Below are 25335 nucleotides of genomic sequence, written 5' to 3'. Positions count from 1 at the left end.
TCACTGGACTGTCCAGGTAGTCCATCCTAGGGCAGTGAGCATGCAGGTAGCTCCGGGGTTAAGTCGTAGGCAACCATTTTCATCTGGCCCCAGGCCACCCGCCGACCCGCCACCCAAGAGGTTTTTCTGTAGCACGTGGGAGGCAGTGGCTACAGAGGAGGGGGCGGAGGCGGAGGCGGAGGCCGCACCCAGGGGCCGAGGAAGGGGGAGGGGGCGGACCATCGCTGTGACAATTTCATTCCGTTCGTTGCTGCGGCAGAGAGCACCGCCACAGATTCAGAGGCCATTGGCCCCTGCGTTGTTTTGCAAGGGCGCTGTTGCTGCCCGGCCAGCAAGAAGAGCGAGCCCCAAGCCACGGAAGGCATCGGACCAAGAGCAAAGAGAACCCAGAAGCCCGGACCAGACCAGCCTGAGAGCGCCTCCCAGCCTGGTGCCACAGTCACCTAAACGCCGGTGCCTTGCGGACCGCCGCCCGGGCTGCAGAGGCCACACGGATGCCGGAGCCACGCGGCCCGCGCGGGGGCAGCCGCCGCAGTCGCCATCCCACACAAGCTCCGGACGCGCACTGCTGGTGAGTGGCCGAGCACATGTGCCCGCTGGCCCCGAGGTGCGTGGAGATGACGGGTGGCTTCCTGTCCCCCTGCGGTCCCCGCCCCCACGCGCCCCTCTCTGGCTCTAGGGTTAGCTTCTCGCCGGGGAAGGCGGAGACAGTGGTTCCTGGTCTCTGGGCCCTAGGGGAAGTGACCTGGAAGTAGCTGCGCGTGCTTTTCTGGTTCAGACTTGGGATGCATTCATGCAGATGATGTCAGAATTCCGAGAGCCCACCTCACTGGTTTTGCGTGGGGCTCCACGTCGGCTGAGTGGGATGTCAGGGAGGGAGGGGCGAAAACTGGTAAAGCACCTTCATACCAGAGGGTGGGGGAGAGGAGAGGACTTTCTAGACGTTACATTGATGCCATTTAGCCTCTTGAGGCTTACTCTCTTACGGGAATGACTTGAGTATTTGCTGGAAGCCTCAAGGGAAATGAGAAAAACAAACAAAAAAAGCAATGCTATTAAAACATAATTTTCTCAGAACTCTTCGAAATAACAGCTGATAGAATCCAAAATGTTGTAGTTAATAGAATATAAAAGAAAAAATCACAATGAAGCAGTAATTCGAGAACCAGAATCTGATTTAGAGGACGGGGGAGGGGGGATCTCTAGGTTGGTGTGAGGGGGAGGGGCCAGTCTGCCTTCCTGAATTGAGTGTTTGGTCGCTAGTGAGCCCTCGTGAGCAAGCTGCGGCTTTCCAGACATCCTGCTAGCCATGAAAATTAAACGAAGTCTTGAATTTCAGAAGTGTTTCCAGAAATAAGGTTAATCTGAGCATTGTCAAGGTCAATACAGACTCGAGAGAGCAGACAAAAAAAAAATAACTCTTGAATGTTTGACTTCCGGTTTCAATTTGTAAGTAGTATTTCAATCGGCAGCGCTTTTTTTTTTTTTTTTGGTATTTCTGGAGAATGCTAGTTTGAATTTTATAAATGTACTCTGTAAATAGACTCTGCTGAGCACTTTTTAGATCCACTGTAAATATGTGTCCATTTTAAACACGTTAATGTCTGATAGGCTGATCCTGTTAGATCTGTGGTTCTCAACCTTCCCAATGCTGAGACCCTTTAATACAGTTCCTCATATTGTTGTAACCCTCCTCCAACCATAAAATTATTTTGTTGCTACTTCATAATTGTAATTTTGCTACTGTCCGTCTTTTCTGATGGTCTTAGGCGACTCCTGTGAAAAGGTCAAAAGGTCATTAGACCTGCAAAGGAGTCATGACCTACAGGTTGAGAATGGCCGCTTTATTCCAAGGTAAGGGATGGCATTGGGATTGTCCGGGGAAATTAACTGGATGTAACCTGTCTGTTCCGTTCACCAGGAGCTACAATAGTGTGTAGCTCCTGGAAACCCTCTATTGAGTACACCTCAGCCGTAATGCGCGCATCAGCTGTTTCTTGGGAATTCTAAGAAGAACGTTATTTTCTTGTTTCCTTAAGTGAAATATGCATCTATAAAGGCAGATTCTAAGTGCTTTATGCATTTCTAAGGGTCATGGGGCTTGAGAGAGTAGGGAGGGGCCAGCTGGTGTTCTGTGGGTGTGTTCAGCGGAATGGTGCCTTTGCGGTTGGTTGCTGAAAGGTTGATAAAGAGTTAAAGAGTTATTAATATTTGTTACTAATAGGGAACACTTTCTACTTTCAGGTGGTTGAGACCCTTACTTTCAGGAATCTTCTCAGGTCTGCTTTTAAGAACAGAACAATCTAAAAAATAAAATAAAAGGCTGACCATTTTCAAATTAACTTTGAATACGCAAAGAAATTGGCTTCATGGGTACATGTGTCTGTTCTTATTAGCTCCCCACAAACCCCTTCCCCTCACTCCTCCTGTTCCCCTTCAACCCCATAGTTCCCTTTCTGCCTCAGCCATGTGGATTACTCTCCTGTCCCTCCTCCCCCTTCCTGTCAAATAGACAAGTAGACTTCTTTTTCCCTCTCAGGTCCTCTTTTCACTTTCATATCCCTCCATCCTTCCTCTCTCTCTCTCTCTCTCTCTCTCTCTCTCTCTCTCTCTCTCTCTCTCTCTCTCATACGCACACACAAAAGTATAAACTGAACTCTGGAATCTGCACACATAAGAAAACACGCTGTTTGTCTCATTTCATTTAACATAGGGACCCATTTTTCTATTGGCGTAATTTCATGTTTACAGCTGAATGCTGATAACACTACAGGTTCATGTTCTTTATATAGTTATGCATTGATGGACATCTAGGCTGATAATTTTTACTCAAAATTAGAAGAAGAAATGGCTTTGAGTCTACGTCAAGCACTCTCTTAGCCATTGTTTTCAAGTTAGGGACATTTTTCCCTGTATTTACTTGCGTGTCTGCCCATTAAGAGTACAACTTTGAGGGTTGGTTTCCTTCTTCCACCATCTGGATCCTGTGTATTTGACGCAGGACTTCAAGCTCCGTGCTTGTACTTTTACGCACTGGTACATCCCTCAAGCTCTGCCAGTTGACTTCTCAGTCAACCCACTGGGTGTCTGTGTGTTTCTGTTTAATCCAGTAATTGTTTTTCTTGACCTCCTTAAGGACTTATAAGTTATTTCTGTTGAAACTATGAGAAATGACTCATGGTTACTGCTGAAAATACCAGAGCCAGGTTTCCATCCCTTAGGGCTGATTGGTTTCAGCTGTTCAATAAATAGTTGTCAAATGAGTAACAGATTCTAGAATGCCTTTGTCTTACCAAATTGACTTCCACAGACTCTTCTGGTATTGTGGACATAACTTCATGTGAATCACTAAGTACTGCATCAAATTAAAACAGGGTCAATATAGTCAACAGAAATTATCAGCTTCCACAATGGAACGATCAATAACTATTGTTCTAAAATAGTGGTTCTTAACCTTCCTAATGCTGTCACCCTTTAATTCAGTTCTTTATGCTGTAACCCCCAACTGTAACATTATTTCATTGTTACATTATAACTATAATTTTGCTACTGTTAGGAACTGTAATATAAACATCTGATATGCAGAATGTAGTAAGGGTTGTTCAAAGGAGTCAAGACCCACAGGTTTAAAGCAACACAAACCACCTTATCAGTCCCTGCTGACATCTCCCAGCTTGCTAGGTGTATAAACTCTCCTTTTGGACTATGTCTTGTTGAACTATGCCCTACTGGGGGCTTATTCAGAAATCCAGAGCTGACAGCACAGAGTTCCATTCTTGAATAATCTAGATGGAACTACATCTGGATGTGGCTTTTGTCAGAGATTATTTGCATTTCTAAGCAAATCCACTGAATGGCTAGTACTGTCTTGCTTCTCTTTAGACTAAGTATAGAGGCCAGTTTAACTTTTGGCAAGCCGTTCAGTTTCCAGGGCACACATCTTTCAGTTCTCTTTCTAACTTTTAAATTAAGTCCGTGTTATTTTTGACTATTGAAGGACTTGGCTGAGAAGCATTAACTCATAATCCTTATTTATGGAAAACAATCTTTTCATCCAAACACCAGTGAGTGCTATGGTTTGTCCAAGGTACTCTTTTGGAATGTTAGAAGCTCAGTTTTCTTGTTGCTGTAGTTCCGACGTTCCGTTAGTAATCACTAGCAATTCTCTCTGTGATTCCGGATCTAATTTCCGGATGGAAGTTAGAAAGCTACCAGAATTGACTTAGATAATAACACTGTATCATTTAACCATAATGCAGAAATTATTTTCTATGTTCTTCCCTTTATGTGTTGCTCGGGAGAGGCTTCTCTCATTCAGGATAAAAATGAGCCACACCCCAAAATAAATATGTGAAGATAAAATTGCTTCTCACAGCTTTGAAGTCACACAACACTGCTATTCTCTACATAATGAAATATGTTTTTTTTTCTTTATATCAATAGCCCTTTATCATAAGTAGGCCTTTGAGAACGTCCATATTTCTTATGTCTCCTATAAGCCCAGGGCTGGGATTTAATTTTGTGGGTTAGCTAATGGGAGGTTCCCTGGCAGAAGTAAGTGGTAGAGACATGTTTCCAAGGGTGCATTCTGACAACTGCAGAGGGTGGGCTAGAAAAAGCAAAGAGGATGTGGTGATCTGGTGTTTGACAGTGACAACCTGGCTCAAGATCCTTGGGATACCAAGATAAAGACAAATTTTGACCTACAGATTATCCGCCTGCAAATTGTACTGGGATCAGAGCCTGAATCATCATCAGAGACACTTCATCTAGCAACTAATAAAAGCATATGTAGAGTCCCACAGCCAAGCATTAGGCAGAACTGAGGGAGTCCTGTGGAGAAGGCAGGAGAAAGGAAGGATTGGAGAAACCAGAGGGGTCAGGGACACGCCATGGCCCACATAATCAGTTATCAGCACTCACGGGATCTTGCTGAGATAAGGGAGCCTGTAGGGGTCTGATCTAGGTCCTCTGCACATATGCTATGGTTGAGTAGTTTTATTTTCTTGTGGAAATCCCAGTGGGAGTGGGGTCTTTCCCGATTCTTTTGCCTATTCAAGGAATGTCTTTCCTCCTACTGGGTTGCCTTTTTCCAGCCTTAATGTGATGGTATGTGCCTGGTCTTACTTTAGCTAGTTGTGCTGTGTTTGGTTGATGTCCCTGGGCGGCCTGCTCTTCTCTGGGGGAGGGTGGGGACAGGGAAAAGTGGATCTGGGGGAGAGGAGGTGCTGGGAGGAGATTGGGTTGAGGGGAGAGGAAACTGCTGTTGGGATATACGAAAGAATACAAACATATTTAAGAGAATTATTCTAACACACACACACATACACACACAGAGTCCAGATTTTGATTATTGGTGAGGAGATCCTGGAAGTGGTGAGGTTGGAGAGTTGTCAGCTCCTTCAGATCTTCTCTAGGTGGATCTTGTCTGTCATTGCTGACTTAAGTACTTTCACAACATTGCATTGAACCCTGTGAGTCACTTTGAGAAGTCTTAGCTACTACCCAGTCTTCGGTTTGGTTTGGTGTTGGTGTTGGGATTGAACTCAGGGACTCATGTTTTCAGCACAGACTTGAGCGCCTGACTTCTACACTTCCAGTCTTGATGTGTCTCACTAAAGCAAGTGTGAGTTTTTCCTGGTTTGGGATAAAGCTTCTTGATAAACAATGGATTATAATCCTAAAGGCATTTTAAATATCACCTCAGTCCTTCGATTTAGATATGTCTTCATTTAACCAAACTTTAATTTCTTCTTAAAGAAACTCTTCCATGTCTTGAGTTTTAGCTATTAAAGGTTTGCTTTTGAAATTAATGCTTTGATGGCATCTCAGTTAAGCCAGAGATTTGGCAACGATTCCCAAGAGAGATAACTTTAAGTGAGCCACTACTTAATGAGTCAGTGAGTTTGGTGATTTGACTTGGTGATTCATTGGGTTAAATTTGGAAAGAAAATGGCAGGATGACTTGTTTTGACCCTTTCTGGATCCATGTGTGCTGATTTCCTATTTTGCATTTGCCTATGTTCAAAAAGAAGCCCTGGTACAGGTCCCTTTTAGAACACTGTATCTCAAGCTTAAATGACTGAACAGTAATCAGCCAGGCACCTCTAATTAAAACCAGAAGGAAAACTACATTTAGTAATGGGATTATGGTTGAATTGCTCTTATCTACTGAGCCCATGATTTCATTTCTCCTGGACAGAATATTTTTCTGTGTCCTACCACTAAAGTCATATCCCTTAGCAACATTGCTGTGCATTTTTTGAAACCTAAAGAACTCCTCCTGGTGCAGGGTTCCTGATTTGGTATAATGGTGGATTGGTTCTAGGTCTTCTTTCCTATCTGTTTTCTCCTCATTGGGTTGTTTTTAAGTTCTCCTATAAACTTTTTCTCTAGCAGTCAAAGATTGAAGCCAGGAGATGGAACGGGATAGGAACGTCCTGGAAAGGGCGCTGCTGATGTGGGTGTTCTGCACAGGAAAACTGCTCACTGAATTGATGCAAGACTCAAGTATGCAAATAAAATTAAGGTTAACTTGGAATCAGGTTGATCTTTTCCAGTCAGTGAAAAATCAAGATGTAATTGTCAAAAGAAATATGACTGTCATGTTCTAATGACACATATAGTCAAGTTTCTTTCATCAAGTATTAAATGACTTGGAAAGGTAAACCTCAAGTTAGTCCAAACAATGTTTTCCATCCTCTCTGTGAGAAGGTTGGGGCAGAGTCTGGCCATCTCTGTCTAAAAGTCTTTGCAAGAGGTTTGGATGCAGGTGATTAGTTAGATAGTTTAGAGGAACACAACTAGCAATGGAGTCTAATTTCATATCGAGATAGTTCTGTTTTTATATTTGAACATGCATTTCTTCTTACCTTCAAATGCATTTTCACATAATCACAAATTGTAATACTGCCCTTCGGGCTACCTTAGAGTTCTTGGAATAGAATGGTGTGGTGCCTTTTATGTTCTTGGTGTAATTATCTGCTTGGGGTGGGGGGTATTGTTGTTCTGTTGTGTTGTGCTCAGAACCCCTCAGTGTTAGTGTGAGTTTATAGAGATAATGTCAAATGTCTTTCTGAATGCCCAGCATTTGGAGATGGGTTTGATCAATGAAAGGCTGTAGAAGATATAGTAATTATGGCAAGCAGTCTAATGATGCATGAGAGAGGAGAGGACCCTCAAGAGCTGGCCTAGGTGCTTGAATCTTCTCTGGTAGACACAACTGCACAATTTTGAACAGAGGATGGACAAAATGTGATGCAAATAAATATATCCCTCAGCATGAGACACGTAGTAGTTCATCTAGGAACAGAGAAATCGGTTGAGCAAAATATAGGCTTGTCACCATAAAGGCAAGTGGGAGTGTGGGTAAGGACTTGGGGCTCTGAATTTAGTAGCACTATCTATAATGATCTTGAAGTAGAGTTCTTTCTTTGTTTCTGTGCTCATAGAAGTCCACAGCTAGGAAATTGCTCTTTTAGACAAATGGAGGTCATGATGCATGATGGGTAACACTAACATCTCCCTGCTTCCTTATCTTGCACATAGAGAGATTGACTAGCCAAGAAGTCAAGTGTTAAGCGACTTGCTCCTATAAGCTTCAAAACATATGAATTTTCTGTCACAAACTGATGCATATCTGATATAGTGGTAATGGATATCATAGAGGCTGCAACTAATACAGATATTATTTTACTTTCTTAATATATCACTTGCTGATGTCCAGAGATGGTATTTAAACACTTTAAAAAGACTTCATCTTAGTACAAACTGTTGTCGGACAAGACATGCCAGCATGGTGGGGTGTTGCTGGGCATGATGTCCCAGCACTAACTGAAGAGCTATAGGCATTTGACAGCTGCTGAGAGAAGAAGAGTCAGCTTTCTTAAATGATGAGACTCTACCTGGAATGTCAGCTACAAGGAGGGCAGGCCCCACCCCCAAGAGTAGTAAGTAGGGTAATGCAAACTGGGCTCAGTGGGGGTGGGGTTGTGACTTAAAGTTGGGTGGGGAATGTGTCAAGGTGATTATGGTAGGACCTTAAGTTGTGAATCTGATCAAGACATATTTGATGAAATTCTCAAAGGATTAAGACAAACATTGTGTGTGTGTGTGTGTGTGTGTGTGCATGTAAATTTATATACATATAAAACATTTTTAAAAGAATAATTGCAGGTTACCAAATGGTTGTAGAAGTAGAATACAAGATTTCTTCTCTTCATTTACACTAACTCTCTAAATATTAACGGTCACAGAAATTATGGTGCTGCTGTCTAATCTTTGACTTGTTTCAAATTTTACCCTAGTCCTACTTCTGAGAGAGGAGCCAGTCCAAGATCACATGCTACACTTAGTTGTCTTATCTGTTCAGGGTCTTCAAATCTTGAATCATTCCTCAGTCTTTCCAGCTTTCATGATCTTTATGGTTTTTAAGAGCACTTGCGAGGGTTTTTGGTTTTTTTGGTTTACTTTGGGTTGGTTTTTTTGATTAGTTTGTTGTTTTGGGTTTTTGTTGTTGTTGTTTAGACAATCCCTTGATTCTTTCTTATTTACTGTTTATTCAGTTCTGTGTAATCAAGAGTGTAAACTGGTGGTGATCAAAGCATCCTGCCCAAAGAAGAGATGCTGAAGCTATCACTGGGAGGGTGGCTAGGAAGGAGAAGTGTAGACTGGTGGGGTGTAGGGTACATGTGCATTGACTTTGCATGATGCATGTCAGTAACTGAAGATGCTTGAATGTGAAGTAGGGGGTGAGTGAAGGCTCGTGAAGAGCCTGCTGGCTCCAAATGCCCTTTGTAGCACAACCTGCAGCTATTTACTTATCCCTTTCCATCCATGACATTGAGTCCTTTGATGTCAGCTACCAGTGACCAAGAAGACAAAAGGTGAGCATAGTACAATATTTTGAGAGAGCAGTTTCACATTCTTGAATCTTTCTTTAATTTTTTTCTATAATTCATTACTTGAAAATTTCATACAATGTATGTTGGATATATTCACCCCTTCCCAACTCCTCCCAAAGGCACCCTACCTTCCCTATTCTACCCTACCAATTTTGTGTCCTTGTTAACTCTTTTATATATTGTTATAATTGTCCTATTTTTTCATTAGTTATTACAAATCTTTTATGTATTTAATTTATAAGTGATACTGTCTTATACATATGCTAAGGGGGAAAAGCATATTTGTAAAATTTTGTAGTATCTGGTTTTAAGTATCCACTGGGGGTCTTAAAACAAACTTTATAAGTAAGATATTATATTTATAACTATGATATTAATAAGAACAATTCACTAAAGAACATTAAGCAAGGAAATGGAAAAGTCCAAGTCAGGTATTAAGAAGCCACAATATTTGTTGTATAATAAAGTTAATCAGAGTGAAATGAGGTAGGAGCACATAGATCTAGTACGAAAATCTCTTCCAACAATACGGACAGATAAAGTGGCTGATATTAAAGGGCGTCTGGACAAGATAGAAGATGTAGGTTTGAGAGACATTTAGAAGAACAAATCAAATCTACAGATGTAGTTGGTAGGTAGAGTGCGATTGAGAGTTGGGGTTGTATTCTGTGATTGGTTGGATATTGGTAAGAAGCACATTTCCAATTTCTATTTCTGCTGGAACTTACAACCTTTTTATTTATGTTTTGCACCCCATTGTTTCTGGGATGATTCCAAGTTCTGAGTATCCTTCAGAATGTCCCCCAAAACTATATTTACCATTTTATTTTTTGTCTCTAGTACAGACCTGGGCTACTTCTCTCCACAGTGATGTACTTGCCTCCTGCCTGGACCACCACATCTTCTTCTGACTTTATCCATCATGGCCAGATAATTTCAAGCTTGTAAAAATCTACTAGATGCTTTATTTGGACAGACCAACTTATTGCCAAGATTGAGAATTAAACAGAAAGTTAAATATATCTCAGGAGACTTATTGGTCAATTGCCAATTATAATTTGAGGCAAGGAGAAGGATATTTTGCTTAGGGAAACAAAATGCAACCTGTATTTTTACCTTATATTACACTGTTATAGACATATCCAAGAGCTATTTATCGTAACTATGAAGGTGTCAGATTCTTAAACAAGGGGTAGGCATAGTTTTAGGTCATTTTATAATTGGTGAATTTGAAGACCTACCTTTGTCAGCTTTGCTTTCATGACTCACTTACAAAAAGAGTTGGCTCCTTTACCCTGGAGTCCAGGACAAGACAGACCCTCCAGGAAGCTAACAGTGGAGGGTTAGCTACTCACCTCTTAGAGTAAGAAAGAGGGTACATGGGAAAGAGGAGGGGTAACAGAAAGAGTAGAGAGAGATAGAGACAGAGACACTGACTCTTGTGCGGGATCCATTATTACCATCAAGAGATGGACATACAGACTGTTTCTTTTCACTAGGCTGCACCTCTTAAAGATTCCACAAGATCTTAGAAGTGCCATCATCTGTCTAGGAAGTATGCCTTAACAAGGGAGCCTTTGGCCACCATTGGATACCTGGTATATCTAATGGATGTACCAGCTATCTAATGCTTGCAGCTGAGGAAAAGACGGTGTGAGAGTGTTTGCCTAGCAAATGAGAGAGCCTGTGCTCATCCTCAGAATCGATCTCTCTCCACTTTATATAAAAGCGAAACAACTCTCATCCAAGAAGTATGCAAGGAATGATGCCAACAGAAAAAAAAAAAAAAAACACAGCAGTGATCGTTTCAGACAAACATCATATTTCGTTGTTGAAATTAGCCAGTAGCAGAATGTGTGCATCCTCTTAATACAGCTGCTTACAAAATACCTTCTAATTTGATTATCAAAACAAACAGGTAAGCGGCCAGAGGTAACCTGTAAAGATGGTTCGATATTCCCTTGACCCAGAAAACCCCACAAAATCATGCAAATCCAGAGGTTCAAACCTTCGTGTTCATTTTAAGAACACCCGGGAAACTGCCCAGGCCATCAAGGGTATGCATATTTGTAAAGCCACCAAGTATCTGAAGATGTCACTTTAAAGAAGCAATGTGTGCCATTCCGGTGTTATAATGGTGGTGTTGGTAGGTGTGCCCAGGCCAAACAGTGGGGCTGGACACAGGGACGGTGGCCAAAAAAGAGTGCTGAGTTTTTGCTGCACATGCTTAAGAATGCAGAGAGTAATGCTGAACTTAAGGGTTTAGATGTAGATTCTCTAGTCATTGAACACATCCAGGTGAACAAGGCACCTAAGATGCGCCGGCGAACCTGCAGAGCTCATGGCCGGATTAACCCATAAATGAGCTCCCCCTGCCACATTGAGATGATCCTCTCTGAGAAGGAACAGATTGTTCCAAAGCCAGAAGAGGAGGTTGCACAGAAGAAAAAGATATAAAGATATCCCAGAAGAAACTGAAGAAGCAAAAGCTCATGGCACGGGAATAAATTCAGCATAAAATAAATGCAGTTAAAGTAAAAAAAAAAAAAAAAAAAAAAAAAAAAAAAAAAAACCCAAACCTAAAAGGTTTTCTTATATGGTCAGCACAGCTTTAATCATTAAAGTTCACTTCTCCAATAATCAGACAAATCAGTGCCATATTTCTGGATACAGCAAAGATAAACCATCACTTCTGCAATACTTTCGATTAAAAAAATGCTAATCTCTAATTGATCCTTTGTGTCCATGTTGTAGTGAGTGCCACAGTCTTTTATTACACAGGTGTTTAACACCTTTCCCTTTCTGCCATAACCCTGGCCCCTAGTTCATCATAAGGCGAAACTATGTCTGTGGTTTTGTTCCCCATTGTTTTGCCTCTTTCTTGTCCACAGTCAGGGCTGAAGGAGTAATGACGAATAAGCAAAAGGAGAGAAACATTTAGTTGGAACAGTACATAGCATTTGTAGGGAAGATAGATTTATTCTTGGCTGGTATTGAGTGAGAAGTCACAGTTGGATGCCTGCATGGGACTGAAGGGACACGGCGGCAGCTGCGGTTAATTGGCAGCTGTGAAAAGCCACTGTGTGCTTCAGGATAAAGGTCCATCAAGTTCATAGGTGGAGAATCCATTTTTGAGATGCAGATTGAGGGCTGAGAAAGAGGAGAGATACCTCTTGTCTCATAGAAACCTAAGCAAAGGTCAGCTGAGTGAAGGCATTGCTAAAGGGTTGTCTATTACTGTCTTGGAAAAATTTTACATGATGCAGTGTCTCAGGCTTGGATGTAAATGAACATTGGGCTGCTGGGTTAAAAGAGGGAGAAATTGATAGAGTGGCCAAGGGCATCTTTCCCAGAAATTCTGACTCATTTGGGGACCTAAGAATCCACTTTATTGTTGCCAGCATCTCCCTCTTCATTCATGCTGCTGTGGTCCAGGTAGTCCAGGAATTACACTCAGAAGAAACATTACATCAGCATTAGAGAGATGCTCTGGACAGGGAGGGAGAGATGACAGGACTAGGAAATGGTCACGTTGTTAAGCACTCCATTGGCATAAGGACCTCTTGAAGAGTAGTGTATTACTAGAGAGTCCCATGAAAGGGTGTGTGGGTAACAGTTCATCCCCGACCCCTGCCACCCTATAGTTAAATTCATTCCATAACCTTTTAAGGCTTTTTTTCACTGCATTTGAAGAACTCATCTATTTTAGCACCAAATGTAAATTCAATTGCTCACAGAAGCACGCTGGACAGTGCTGAGTCCGAGGCTGGAGAACCTTAGGGAATCAGTGGACAGATACTTCAGAATGTCTGTCTTTTGTTTGTTTGTTTGTTTCCTTGCTTGCTTTCAAATAGTAACTTCAGACTAACATTATTTGTCGGAGAACTCTCCTTAGAAAATTTATGAAAATTAAATAAAATTAATCATGACTAGGAACTGGTCCTCTATCTCAGTTTCAGTCAACTTGGCAAGCAGAAAAAATGATGTCATTTAAAAATGGGTCTGTTGAACTAAGTACCTTTGAATATCATTTTTTAAAAAGTAACTTGGGATAAAGGGAAGCATATTACAAAATATGGTAAAAATTAGTGACTTATATTTGAAGCTAATAATTTCTGGAATTAAAAATAAGATTCACCAGTAGGAAAGCAAAATTATCATCCTGAAATTATGATTAGAAAAATGCATTTGAAATCTAAGTATCTTCCTGACACCTCAAATTTATTCACTAAACATTTTTAAATTGCATATTAATTGACTAATCATACTTACAAAGCTCAGAATCTCACCTATGCAAGATAACGGTGTTGCTTTCCTGCCAGTTTATAAGTTTATGGAGGGTCCATTGAATACCACAACATTTAGAGTTTTTTCTTAAAAGGTAGTGGATACTTTAGCTTGCTCTTGCTGTTTCTCTCTTACTCTTTTCCCTCTCCGCCCCTTCTCTCCCCATTCCCCTCCCCCATCTCTCTCCATGTGTTCATGGCCGGCCTCTTCTCTCTCTCTCTCCCTCTCTGTCTCTCTCTGTGTCTCTTTCTCTGTCTCTCCCTCCCTCTCCCTCTCCGTGTTTCTCTCTCTCTCTCTCTCTCTCTCTCTCTCTCTTTCTCTCTCCCTCCCTCCCTCCCTCCCTCCCTCCCTCTCTCTCTCTCTCTCTCTCTCTCTCTGTCTTTCTCTGTCTCTACTCCCTCAACTCCCCTCCCCATGCCTGAATAAACTCTATTGTGTACTACATTAAAAAAAATGGTATTGGATTCTTTGAATTGAGCCGTGTCCTGCTAGAATAATTGTGCATTTAGGTAGACAGGCACAGACGCTGAATCACTCTGCCTAAGGAAAACAAAATGTGAATGAATGTCTATTTTATGTCTTGGGCACAAAGATTATGAATCATATATTTGTGGCGCTAGACTGACGTCGCATTTGTACCATCAGCTCGGCCATTCTCACCTGGGCTCCGTGGATTTGACACTCCCCTGGATTTCACTGTTACCTTTCAAAGGTCAGTGACTTACTGGTATCACTGCAGGACCATGAGAACTCTAGGCTCCTCCTTTTGCTTCCTTCCTCCATCACTGCTTCAGTTTATTTCCTATTCTAGAAGCTTCTGTTTCTCTTGCATAAAATGGAAGGTAGGGTAGGGAGTGTTGTGCTGTAAGTTTATCAAACATTACCTCACTCCTAGACAACTTGGAATTTGAACTCAAATGTTCTGACTGTGGGTTGTAAGTCTAGACTGTAAACTCAGGTAGGTGTCCAAGCAGGCTATCTTCACCACAGTCTGAGGTCAAGTGTGTTGATGTATGATTCCATTAGAAAAGGAAGGTCTATATTAACAATACCTATGATCACCATGGCAACTGTCTTGCTGCTGTTTGATGAGTTAAAGGAGACAAATAGTACTTTATTAGCACCTCCCCTGTAAACTCAGCTTGACTTTTATCCAGGAAACAATAGAGTAGTGGTTCTCACCCTGTGGGTCACAACCTCACAGAGGTCACATATCAGATATCCTGTATATGATATACTTACATTACAATTTCTAGCAGCAGTGAAATTACAGTTATGAAGTATCAGGAGAAATAATTTTTTGGTTGGGGTCACCATGACATGAGGAACTGTATTAAGGGGTTGCAGCATTAAGAAGGTTGCGAACCACCGTAGTAGAGGGAACGAAAGAAGAGAGCACAGTGTGTGTTTAAAAAAAAAAAAAAAAGGAATTCAAGGGCACATTCAGAATAGTCTTGTAGCTCCTTCATAGATGAATGCTTGCTATACATACCCAGGCTATATTTTGTAACTATTACATAATTCATTAAGTAGTAGGAAACAGGGACTGAAGTTAGTACTTTTGGTGAGACATTGGAAGGCTTTGTAAACCCACAACAGGTTAAAAGAGTCAGGTAGTTAGAAAAGGAAGCCTTGCAACTATCAGATACTTAAAAGTGAAAGTGAAATATCAAAAAATGCTTAATGTTTGTGTTTTATGTCAGGAAGAAGTAATATATGTATATGTGTGTATATATATATATATATTAATGTATATATATCAAACTGTTTTCTTCATAAATACTAAATCTTACAAACATTGTTGTCATCATCATCACCATCACCACCACCACCACCACCATCATCATCATCATCATCAGCAGCAGCAGCATTGTATTAACTCAGTATTTAGGGACACTTGCTGCTCTTGCAGAGGACCTGGCTTTGGTTTGTGTTTCTAACTGTCTACAACTCCTGTTCCAGGTGATCTGACATGTTCTGTTGACCCCCCACAGGCCCTGGTCATGCATGTGGTACACATACACACATGCAGGCAAATGCTTCTCCTACACATTAAAATATGGAAATCTCTAAAAGCCTCCCCAAGAGTGGTATATTTGATACTCTCCCCATTGTGGTGCCTCCAGTCTTGATGGCTGGTCCCCTTCAGACCTCTCTGCTCTAGACTGTTCAGGACAGACCTGCAGCGAGGAGGCAGAAACAGTAGCTGCTCACACACAGGTAGTGGTTAGCAGGTAGAGGGAAAACAAACGCAACAGAAGCAGCTTCTCATGTTCTTGCTTCTTCGCTTCCATTCACGTTATCCCCCCCCATACCTTTTAGCCTTGGGCATGTGTTCTGTGATAATACTTTAGAAATTTCCTAAGTCTTTGCAACTTTAAAGAATTTTAACATTCAATTATTAATTGGCAGATCTGAGTACTGCATGTCTTTATTTTACCCATATTTGGCATAGATAAGATATCATCTGGGCTGAGGCACTTTGCTCTTAAGAAATATAGATGAGTATTTTAAATAATCAGAGTATTCTGTTCTTAGAAGCTTTCAGAACAAGGGGAGGGGCTGCACCTAGCTGATATCCCCTCCTGAAACAGGTCTGCATCTTTAAGGGAATGGCTCAGAAGTCCTCCTTTGAGAGTCTGTCATTGAAGCTGTGGGAGTGGCCCTCTCCCTTATCTAAAGCAGATAAGATCATTGCTGCTCTAGGCCCAGGATACAATAATTTCCTTTCTGTACCTCCAATTAAAGTAAGCTGCACCCTGTTCTCCCTGGAAAATGAACTCTTACCCAGTAGGGACAAGGAAGGCTGTTGGTTTGGCCAGTAAAAACTGAGCTGTGCAGATGGCATGAGCTGGTCTGTTCTCTCACCTGACAGCACTTCACCTGCTTATCCAGGTCACAGTGGCACGTGGGAGAAAAGGACAGGACCGGTAAAGGTGTCCCCAGCTCTTTCCTGAGTGTGAAGCCTGTGAGAGTGCTCTCTGTCTGGTAGATTCTCTTCTGTACTCTGGAAAACACTGCTGTTGTGGATGAAAGTGGGTCAGGATTCCTCTTCCTGAAAAAAAAAAAAAAAGTGGTTTTTGTTGTTGTTTGTTTGATTGATTTTGGTTGGTTGGTCCTTGCTTATTTTTCTTCTTTCCCTCCTTCCTTCCTTCCTTCCTTCCTTCCTTCCTTCCTTCCTTCCTTCCTTTCTTATTGTATTTTCAAGACAGGGTTTCATGAGACAGGACAGTCCCGGCTGATCTGGAACTAGATTTATAGATCAAGCTGGCTTTGAACTCACAGAAATCCACCTGCCTTCGCCTCCCAAGTTCTGGGATTAAAGGCTTGAGCTAAAAACTGCCCAGCTAAAAATTGTCTTTAAAAAAAAAAAAAAAAAAAAAGCCTACAAAATTGGTCTGAGTATATAGCTTAATGATGGAGTACTTGTTAGGAGAAGGATGAAGAGAGTGGGGGGCATATGGCTCATGGAGGTGCGGCAAGGCCTGGGGGCAAGGGAGATGCCTCTGGGGAGGCCATGTTGAGAATCCCTTCCCCCTGAGGGACCAGCCACACAAAGGTATAGTACAGAATAGAGTTTATTCAGGTCATGGGAGAGTTAAGATGGTGGTAGAGGAAGAAAGAGAGAGAGGGGTGGGGAGGAATAGAGAAGTAGAGGCTGGCCATGAGCATGTGGAGGGAGGGGGGAAGGAAAGGGGAAGAGGAGGGATGGGGTGGGGAGCAAGAGAGCCTAGGGGCAAGAGGCCCCTTTTATAGTGTCAGGTCACTGGGGCAGAGCACACCTGGCTACTGCCAGGTAATTGAGAAGTGGGGTTTACAGAATCCCAACAGTACTTGTCTAGCACATGAGGCCCAAGATTCTGAACATCCCCTTCAGAAAGTATTGGGGAGACCAGGGGATGAGGGAAGGGTGGAGAAGGAGGGGGAGGGGAGTAAACCTAAGACACAGAGAAGTCACAAAATCCTAGCCAGATGTTTTCTTCTGTTCATTCTTGCCTTTGTTTGCTCTCTTTTAAAAGAGAGTCACACTGTCCCTCCAGGCTTTGGGGGCAATTGAGACTTGGAAATCAAATGAAGAGAGGCTGCTGCTGAGGTTGGAAGAGCAGCCAACTGCTCCATGCTGTCATTTGGAGAAGACCGAAGGATGATACCACTTTTGTCATAGACCCTCTGAGTAGTTGTAAGTAGCCCTGTATCTTGCTGAGCCTGATGTTCCCAAACCCTGGATGTCAGGCTCAGCAAGAAGACAGGGCTCCTTACACTTCTGTAAAAGGTCAGTTGAAGAGGAAATTAATTACCTTTTCTAGAGGCTGGTGTTAGGAAAATGTTTAGGGATAGACACGAAAACCTCTGGAAGGTTTCTCATAGGTTAAGTGACTAGTGGCTGTAATTTAGATCTTATCAAACCTGAAGAATGTAGATTGTACTGGGAATGAGGTTAAGGAGCAGGCTGAGACTAAAACATTTCTGATGAATGTTCTCAAACAGCTGTATGTGTGAGAACAGTGTAGCCAAGCCATTTGTGAACATTTGTGAATGAGGTTGCAAACTCACTAAGGACCATTAACAAGATGATGTTAGCATCAAATTTACCTTCACCTTGTGTGAGTATGAGGCTGTTTGCACCGGGTACTTGCTGGCACATTGGACCTTCACTTCAAACAGTTAGTTACATTTTCTTCCTGCATGCTTTGCCTCCGACACTCTGCCTCAGTATATTACTGATGCTCCACTTGAAGTCATCTTCAACCTACCTTCCCTAAATTAGCTGCCCAAGTGTGTAGAGTTTGAGCAGACAGCCCCAAGCCAGCTCTCCTGCGGAGTTAATGTTGCAGGGATTACTTCCTGCCATGAAGTACCACTTGCTTATCCTTGAAGCACTTAAGTTGTTTGCCTTCTCTCCTGTTGGGCAATAAATAGATAAAAATGGCTTTGATTTTTCTCATCAGAACCTTGCTACTGTTTCTCTGATTACAATCCACAGACAAACCAACTAAATATTGTAATTACCTAAGCACAGGGCCTTAGGCTTCCTGGTGCCTGAATCTCTGATAGCTGACAAACTGGGAGACAGCCTGGTTGGGAAAGAGTTGCCACTAAATGTGAAGACATGAATGAGTGTCCCCAACACACAGGATAAGGCATGAATGAATGTCCCCAACACACAGGAGAAGGCCCGGTATGGTGGAGCATGTTTGCTCGCAATTCTAGCAATAGAGAGCAGAGATAGGCACATCCCTGAGGCTGGTTGTCCAGCTAGTCTTACTGAGTCCATGAGCATCAGGTTCAGTGAAGGACTTTATCAAAAATCAACCAGAGAGCAATGGGAGACGACAACCCTACACTGACCTCTGCTTGCTACTTGCATCTGTATACACACATGAGCAGGCTATAGAAGCATATAGCGCATGCGCGTGCACACACACACACACACACACACACACACACACACACACACACACACACACACACACACGGAGTTAAATACGAGGTTACCAAGAGCAATTTGAGCCATATCTTGGTAGCTGTGGTAGAATTAGCTCCATGATGACACTACATGCCGGCCACATAAATGTGAGAAGAGAGCACAGACTATCATCAGCCTGCCACACTTCAGTGTCAACGGCAGTAATACCAGAGCCAACATAGCAGACGGTCAAAGTCAACAGCTGACAAAGCAAAAGTCAGAGATAGATAGGTGCGTGGTGTGTGTGTGTGTGTGTGTGTGTGTGTGTGTAGAGATAGACAGGTTCGTGGTGTGTGTGTGTGTGTGTGTGTGTGTGTGTGTGTGTAGGTGTAGAGATAGACAGGTGCGTGGTGTGTGTGTGTGTGTGTGTGTGTGTGTGTGTGTGTGTGTGGTGTGAGGAGGGGACAGCACATGATCAGAGTGTTACTGTCTCCCACCCAACTGGACCAGAATGTGGACAGATGCTACCTCTTAATCAGCTAAACCTGTGACAGGTCCCAAGTGCTAACCGATCTCAATAGAAATTACCCCAGCCCTTTGTCCCATTTCCACAATGAATACTACAGAATGCCCTGGACAGAACTGTTTAACTCTTTCCTCTCTTGGACTCTCTCTTTGCTTCAGTCCCTTGCTTATTATAAATTTCTCTTAGGAGAATTGATTCTGCTCTGCTCCCTCCTATGAGTTCCACATCTTGACTCTTCATCTGAGTGAGACCACTGACATGAGCTCCCCTGTCTCGGGTTGACTTTTGGTGACCACTGACTTTCTGCTGCCTTAAGTCCCCGGGTCATGCAAATCCAGGCCTGAGAAAATTCCCGATTATTCCCAGTCATTGTGACCATTCCTCTTCAGAATCTAGATCTTGACCGTCTACCTCACTTCTGTTCACACTCTGTGGCCTGTGACGTGGTGACATGGTCACAGAGGTGGAAAATGTGGGTCTGAGCAGCGTACTCTGTACCTACTGAAAATGACATATTCATATCAGAAAGAGAGTGGCATTGTGGGATACTTACCAGCCTGCTGTATTTGTTCTTGAGGACCTGAGATCTGTTAAGCCAGATATCACGTGCTGTTCTAGTTGTCCCCTTATTTCAGAGAGATTCCAGCAGCATGGATGAAAGGTGACCTTGGCCTTGGCATTCGCTGTGTTAGATTCACACGGCTTGCTCTATTTTAGTTTACACTGGCATAATATGATGAGTTTCTGTGTTGTTTGGTTGCTTGGCTATTTTATAAAACCAGTGCTTGAACTTTTTGCCCTCCAAAAAGTTACTGAAGATAGTTATGCAATGTTAAGTATGTTATTTACAGTGTTAGATGTTAAAGCAGACATTGAGAGTATTGAAGTGAAGGTTCTGTGGATTGCTTTGCCCCCTTGGAACTCTTAAGACACAATTATGAAAGATCGATACTATTTATTACTATTACTATTACTATTACTATTACTATTACTATTACTATTACTATTGATGATGGTAGTAGTAGTAGTAGTACTAGTTATATAGTTTGGAGATTGATTGACTGATAAAATGTCCCATGAAAACTCGAGGACTGGGGTTAGATCCTCAGCACCTACATACAAGCTGGCCTCAAAAGACTGTATCTCCAGTCCTGGGAAGGCAGTGGCAGGGGCATCCCTGGGGCTTGCCAACTAGTGAGCTTCACATTCAATGAAGACCCTGCCTCAGAACTCTGTAGTGGAGATGTGATTGAGGAAGACAGATGACCTTCACCTGTGACCTCCACACTCGCTGGCATCTGTCTGTTCACCACGTTTATCCAGACACCCACATATGTGCTGCAAGGGACTCTAGCAAGCTCGAGCGTGGCCAGCGTGGCTCTAGCAGGCAGGCCTTGCCCTTCTTTGTCAGTCTGCCTTGCTACAAACCATTAGAATACACTTCTAATGATAGCCACAAAGGTTTATCCTTCTATTCGGCCATTTCCTCCCACCTTCGGCAAACTACCAAGGTCCAGTTACCAAAGTATTGAAATCCAATTTAAAAAAAGCCATTTTGCTCACCTTAATTGATATTTGCAATTAAAACCAATCAACTCATCCTAACATGGGGGTATCCCTTTACCTTTATAAACTGCCATGGTTTTTTTTTCCTATGGACCATGTCTATCTAGCTGCAGTCCTTTGTTCCCCTGAGACAAATACTCCCTTCCCCTTTCCCTTGTTCCTTTCCCCCTTTTCTCTTGCCCTCTATCTTCTGTAATTGTTGTGTATTCCTGACCTTTGTCCTTCTGGGGCAAATAAGTCTCTTTGATGCTGAGAACGTAGTCTTGGGGGTCTTGATTCCGAACTCACCCACACATGTGAGAGAAAGCAAACACTGTAGTAATATCGTAAAAATAACACCTTTGACATCACATGAAAGCATCTCAGGATACCTGGTCTGTACTTTGAGAGCCACCAACCTTGAAGTGGGAACTTAAAAAATACAAAAATTCCATATAGAAACAAAGCTATCAAGCACTGATTAGTTAAAAAAAAATAGGTTAACCAATCTGTGAGCCTCTCTCATCTTTAATTGGAAGGAGTTAGCTTCTGCTGGGTAATTATGTGTGAAAGCTCAAAGTGATTATTTTACCCATGTCAAGCTACTTAATTTTGGTATTTAAGATATATGAACTAAATTTATACAAACAAAAACTAATTACAAAGTAGATTTTGTTTGTTCATTTGGTTTTGTATGCTTACTGCTGTGTTCAGCCACCTATACGACACACATTTCTAAATTAATATGTCCATTGCCTTGTAGAGAAATGAGAAATGCTAAAGGTACGTGTGCCAGGCTTCGGGCTCGTGACCTGGGCAGAACTGATGGAGATTTAAGTTTCATATGGAAACTATGGACATGTAGAAAACCCCCAGGCAACTGCACATAGTTTCCATAGCCACAGTTGGAGGCAGGAGTAGAGGAAGCGGTACACACCCTTATTTACACTACAGTGGAGACAGCAGGGTAGTGGTTTTTGGCCTAGGAGACTTCGATATTTGAGGTGGTGTTCCTGGAAATGCAGCCTCTGAGCCCAATTTTTCTTGCCTTCCTGGAAATATATGATCTCTCCCTTGTTCTCTGAACTCAAGAGTTGGGGTCTTTTGCCTGCCACCAAGAATCCTGCATGATACATTGCCAGGTGCAGTAAGTGCTGTTCTTTTCAAAGTGTATCTCTGGACTCTCTTGTATGGACAATTCTTAGGCTATGTTCTAAGACTCCAGTTCCTGGGCTTAGAATCTTTGTGGATGTGTTCCAGAACTCTGCATTTTTATTAATTAATAAAAAATAAAGTCACATGAGTCTCATGCTTATCTGAATTTGATGTGTAGCTCAAATTGGTCTTGTACAGAAGTTCTGACCCCCCTGATTTTACCGCTCCAAATACTCTTTTTCTACAAAACCAGATGACGGACCAATACTTCTTTGTGCCTGTGCTCCCTCCCTCACCCATTCACACTGTTCTGGCTCTTTCTTTAACTCTCATTTTCCACTCTTCTCTCCGATTCTTGAGATGGGGTCAGGATCTCACATAGTCTGTCCTTCAATTTTCTCTATAGCTGAACTCAGCTGCCTTTGTAGTTGACACTAACTTCGAATTCCCGAATCCTATGGACTCTACCCTATTAATGCTGAGGTTACAGACATAGGCAGCTACTTCAGGCAGGGGGCTTCTTCAACTTTTTTCTTTTTTGTCCGAGTACTGAGAATCGGTTGTCCCTTGTGTTGTCTGTGTTCCACATCATCATGGTGCCTGAACGATATGCTCACATAGTGACCTTAGCTCTCCAAAGCAGTTTTGTGGGGGCTTTTGTTTGTTTGTTTGTTTGGTTGGTTGGTTGTTTTCCATGAGCATCTTTGCAACTCAGGCATTCAGCTCAGCAGCAGTGGACTCCAAGGTTCGACGGAGTCAAGAGGGAAAAGCCAGAAGTTAAGAGGCAAGAGGGAGTCATTTTCTTAGAAGGGTTCTGTGTGTGGGGATGAAAAATAACATGGAGAAGAATTGATTGATCAGATTGGATCAATCAGTGTTACCATTTAAGAGATTGTCCCCTTCCACAGTTTCCAAAGTGAGAAGATGCGTGTCCAGAGTTAGCAAAGCAGCTGGTCGGGTGTAAAGAACGTGACCTGGTTAAAGGTGGAAAGTAAGGATGTTAGTGTTCTTGGCCATGTGGGATGATCACAGAAAAAGGATCACTCAAGAATGAGCTTACTGGTAGCAGGTAGATCTGGCCTGTGTGGATGGCTCTGTGCAAAAGCATACTAATGGATTGTTCACAAAGGTTCCTTTTTTTCTTTTCTAGGGGGTATGTGTAAAGACAAGTTCCTTATACCAATGCCCCTAATCTAATCTATATGTTTTATGAAGGAAAACATTAGGCCCCTGCAACCTTAGTCCTTACTGTGTATTTACATAGTTTGCAGTATTCAATAAGGCAAGACATTCTAGGTGTGCCAGGACTGGACTGTCTAGTGGCCAAAGCCATGCAAAGGCTGTAAGGCTCCTTTAGAAATCAAATCTGTAGATCACAGAAATCCCTGTTTTTTACAATGGCTTCTTCATGAGCAGTGAACTACTGGAAGACAGCTACCTCATTCTAATGCTTGCCCTAGTTACAGTAATTTTACTGGATTCTCTGCTACACAAGGATGGAGAGAAAGGGTTGACATCCACTGTTGTACAAAGGAAGGACAAACAATTGTTAAGATTTGAACTTGGGCGTGATTGCTTAGCACTGTTGAAACTGAGTTTCCTCGGCCACAACATAAAGGTTCTAGTAATTTTAATGATTATAGAATATTGACTATGGGGTGGGAATTCTTTATAGTTCACCCACTAAACCATTTAATCCTTGTCACAGCCATGCCATCAGGACCCTTACTTCTTAGTGTTTCATGCCCTAATGGTATAGCTCACCTGTAGTCACACAGGTGACTGATTTTCTTTTGCTACCACAGCTATTTCTTTGAACGTAATGGCTAAAGACAGCCTATCTTCATGTCAGGCTTTTGTGGGACGTGTATGTGAGTATAGCTTACTTAGATTCTCTGCATGGTAGCTTAAGGCTGAAATCAAGCTGTTGACCTTGTAAGGACAGACTAGGGATCTGTAACTTGGGTGCTGATGGGTAGGGCCTCAGCTGTGGCTGTGGCTCTTCTTTGAAGTTCTTGTGGTTTGGGGTAGAATTAGCTTTCTTACAGCTGCAGTACTCTGGGCATCTGGATCTCAAAACAAGCTCTTCAAAGTCTCACTTCCTCTGGTGAAGACCTCATGGCAGGCTGCCTTTTAATTAATTTCATATCAACTGCTTAAATGGCTTCAATATATCTGTGACACATCTTCATCTTTGATATATAACAGAACACAATCATAAAAGCAATATTCATTTATCATGTTTCATAGGTAGAAGACCCACCAGAACAGGACAGTCTTGTCTGTTCTCAAGGGGAGGGGATGCCACAAGCCATGGTTCACAATGACTGGATACACAGAGCTATGGGGTACATCTGCCAGATGCAGCTTTAAGACTGTTTAAACCCAGCCTAGTGCCAGGTGAAGTCAGTTGCCACATCATTCTTGCTAAGAACAACTATGTTCTTCTTTTTCTGTTTTTTTGAAGGAAGTAAACCTGCTTTACAAATAGCTTTGCATAGGATTCTAAATTAGCACAGGGCAGCGCCATACACTCTGTTCGTCAAACATTAATTCCCTGCATCCCTCCAGCTTTAAAGATCAATCTCAAGTACCCATCACTACCCACGGTTTTGTATTTTCTGCAGAAGACCTCCATAGTCCCTTGAGGCAATCTGATTGTGTACCTTTTACAAAGGGTTCACCTTCATTTGAACGTGGACCTTGGGAATCAAGACTTGTGTCCTAGAGTGACCTTGACTCTGCTCTGTGTCTTTGAAACAGATGAAGTGACCTCGAAGGAGTGAACAGCTTGCCTTTGCAGACAGGACAGCATGGAGCAGCCATTTACTGTGAATTCACTGGTAAGTCACCAACCCATGTTTTGTATGTGGTTGAAAAGCTGCTGAAGAAGAGTGGGACAGGCTGGAGAAAATAAGGCTCACTGCTACTTTAAGACACAGAGCACTTGTTGGTTTATAGCCTTCTGTGTGGCCATGTCCTTCGAGGAAGTGACTAATAGAGCCACATCTTTGCAAGATTTAAAAATAGTGTTTGCTCACAAGTCTGTGAAATGTGAATCTGTGAGGCTAGACTCTAGGAGTGTAGATCCTCTGGAAAAATACTGGAGGGTATGTCAGAGTGGCCGTTGTGGTTGAAGACACCAGGTTCTTTATGACTTTTTTACAGATAAAAGTTGGAGGCTTGCTGTGTGTGGTAACAATTGAGAAAAGTCTGACATGTTCAGCACTGAACTATTGCTTGGGCATCTTCCTTATGTGTCTGTTTTCTTAAAATGCCTGTGCTTCTCACTTTCCCTCTACAGTCTGTCAGAATTAACAGCTTTCCTACCTGTATCCCAGAAGAACAGTGTGTTGGAGAGGAAGAATCAGGACTATGTTTTCCCATTAATATATTTATTTATTCACTTTACTACCTGATCATAGCCTCCCCCCAGTTACACCCTCACAAATCCCTTCCTCTTCCCTCCCCCGCCCCTCTTCTCAGAGAAGGTGAAGCCCTTCTTTGGTACC

The 25335-nt window shown here is 42.4% G+C and overlaps 1 protein-coding gene and 1 pseudogene across 3 annotated transcripts in view; both read left to right on the top strand.

Moving 5' to 3' along the window:
• The first annotated feature begins 254 nt into the window (after positions 1-254).
• Positions 255-25335, top strand: part of STAMBPL1 (STAM binding protein like 1) — a 48218-nt gene continuing 23137 nt past the window's right edge. Inside the window, exons 1-2 of one of the 2 annotated variants that reach the window (XM_080911454.1) lie at positions 255-571; positions 24587-24666. In XM_080911454.1, the coding sequence (XP_080767580.1) occupies positions 24637-24666 (30 nt within the window). In that variant the 5' untranslated portion in view covers positions 255-571; positions 24587-24636. Of the gene's footprint in view, positions 608-24586; positions 24667-25335 lie in introns of both variants that reach the window. The other variant, XM_080911455.1, reaches the window with a different exon arrangement.
• LOC308417404 (large ribosomal subunit protein uL22-like) lies at positions 10849-11410 on the top strand (annotated as a pseudogene). The gene has a single exon. The product of its transcript is annotated as a large ribosomal subunit protein uL22-like (transcript).

This window comes from Micromys minutus (genome assembly GCF_963924665.1).
Source record: "Micromys minutus genome assembly, chromosome: 2".
NCBI lineage: Eukaryota > Metazoa > Chordata > Mammalia > Rodentia > Muridae > Micromys > Micromys minutus.
The sequence above is the reverse complement of the archived record's forward strand: the minus strand, read 5'-3'. Positions and strand labels throughout refer to the sequence as shown.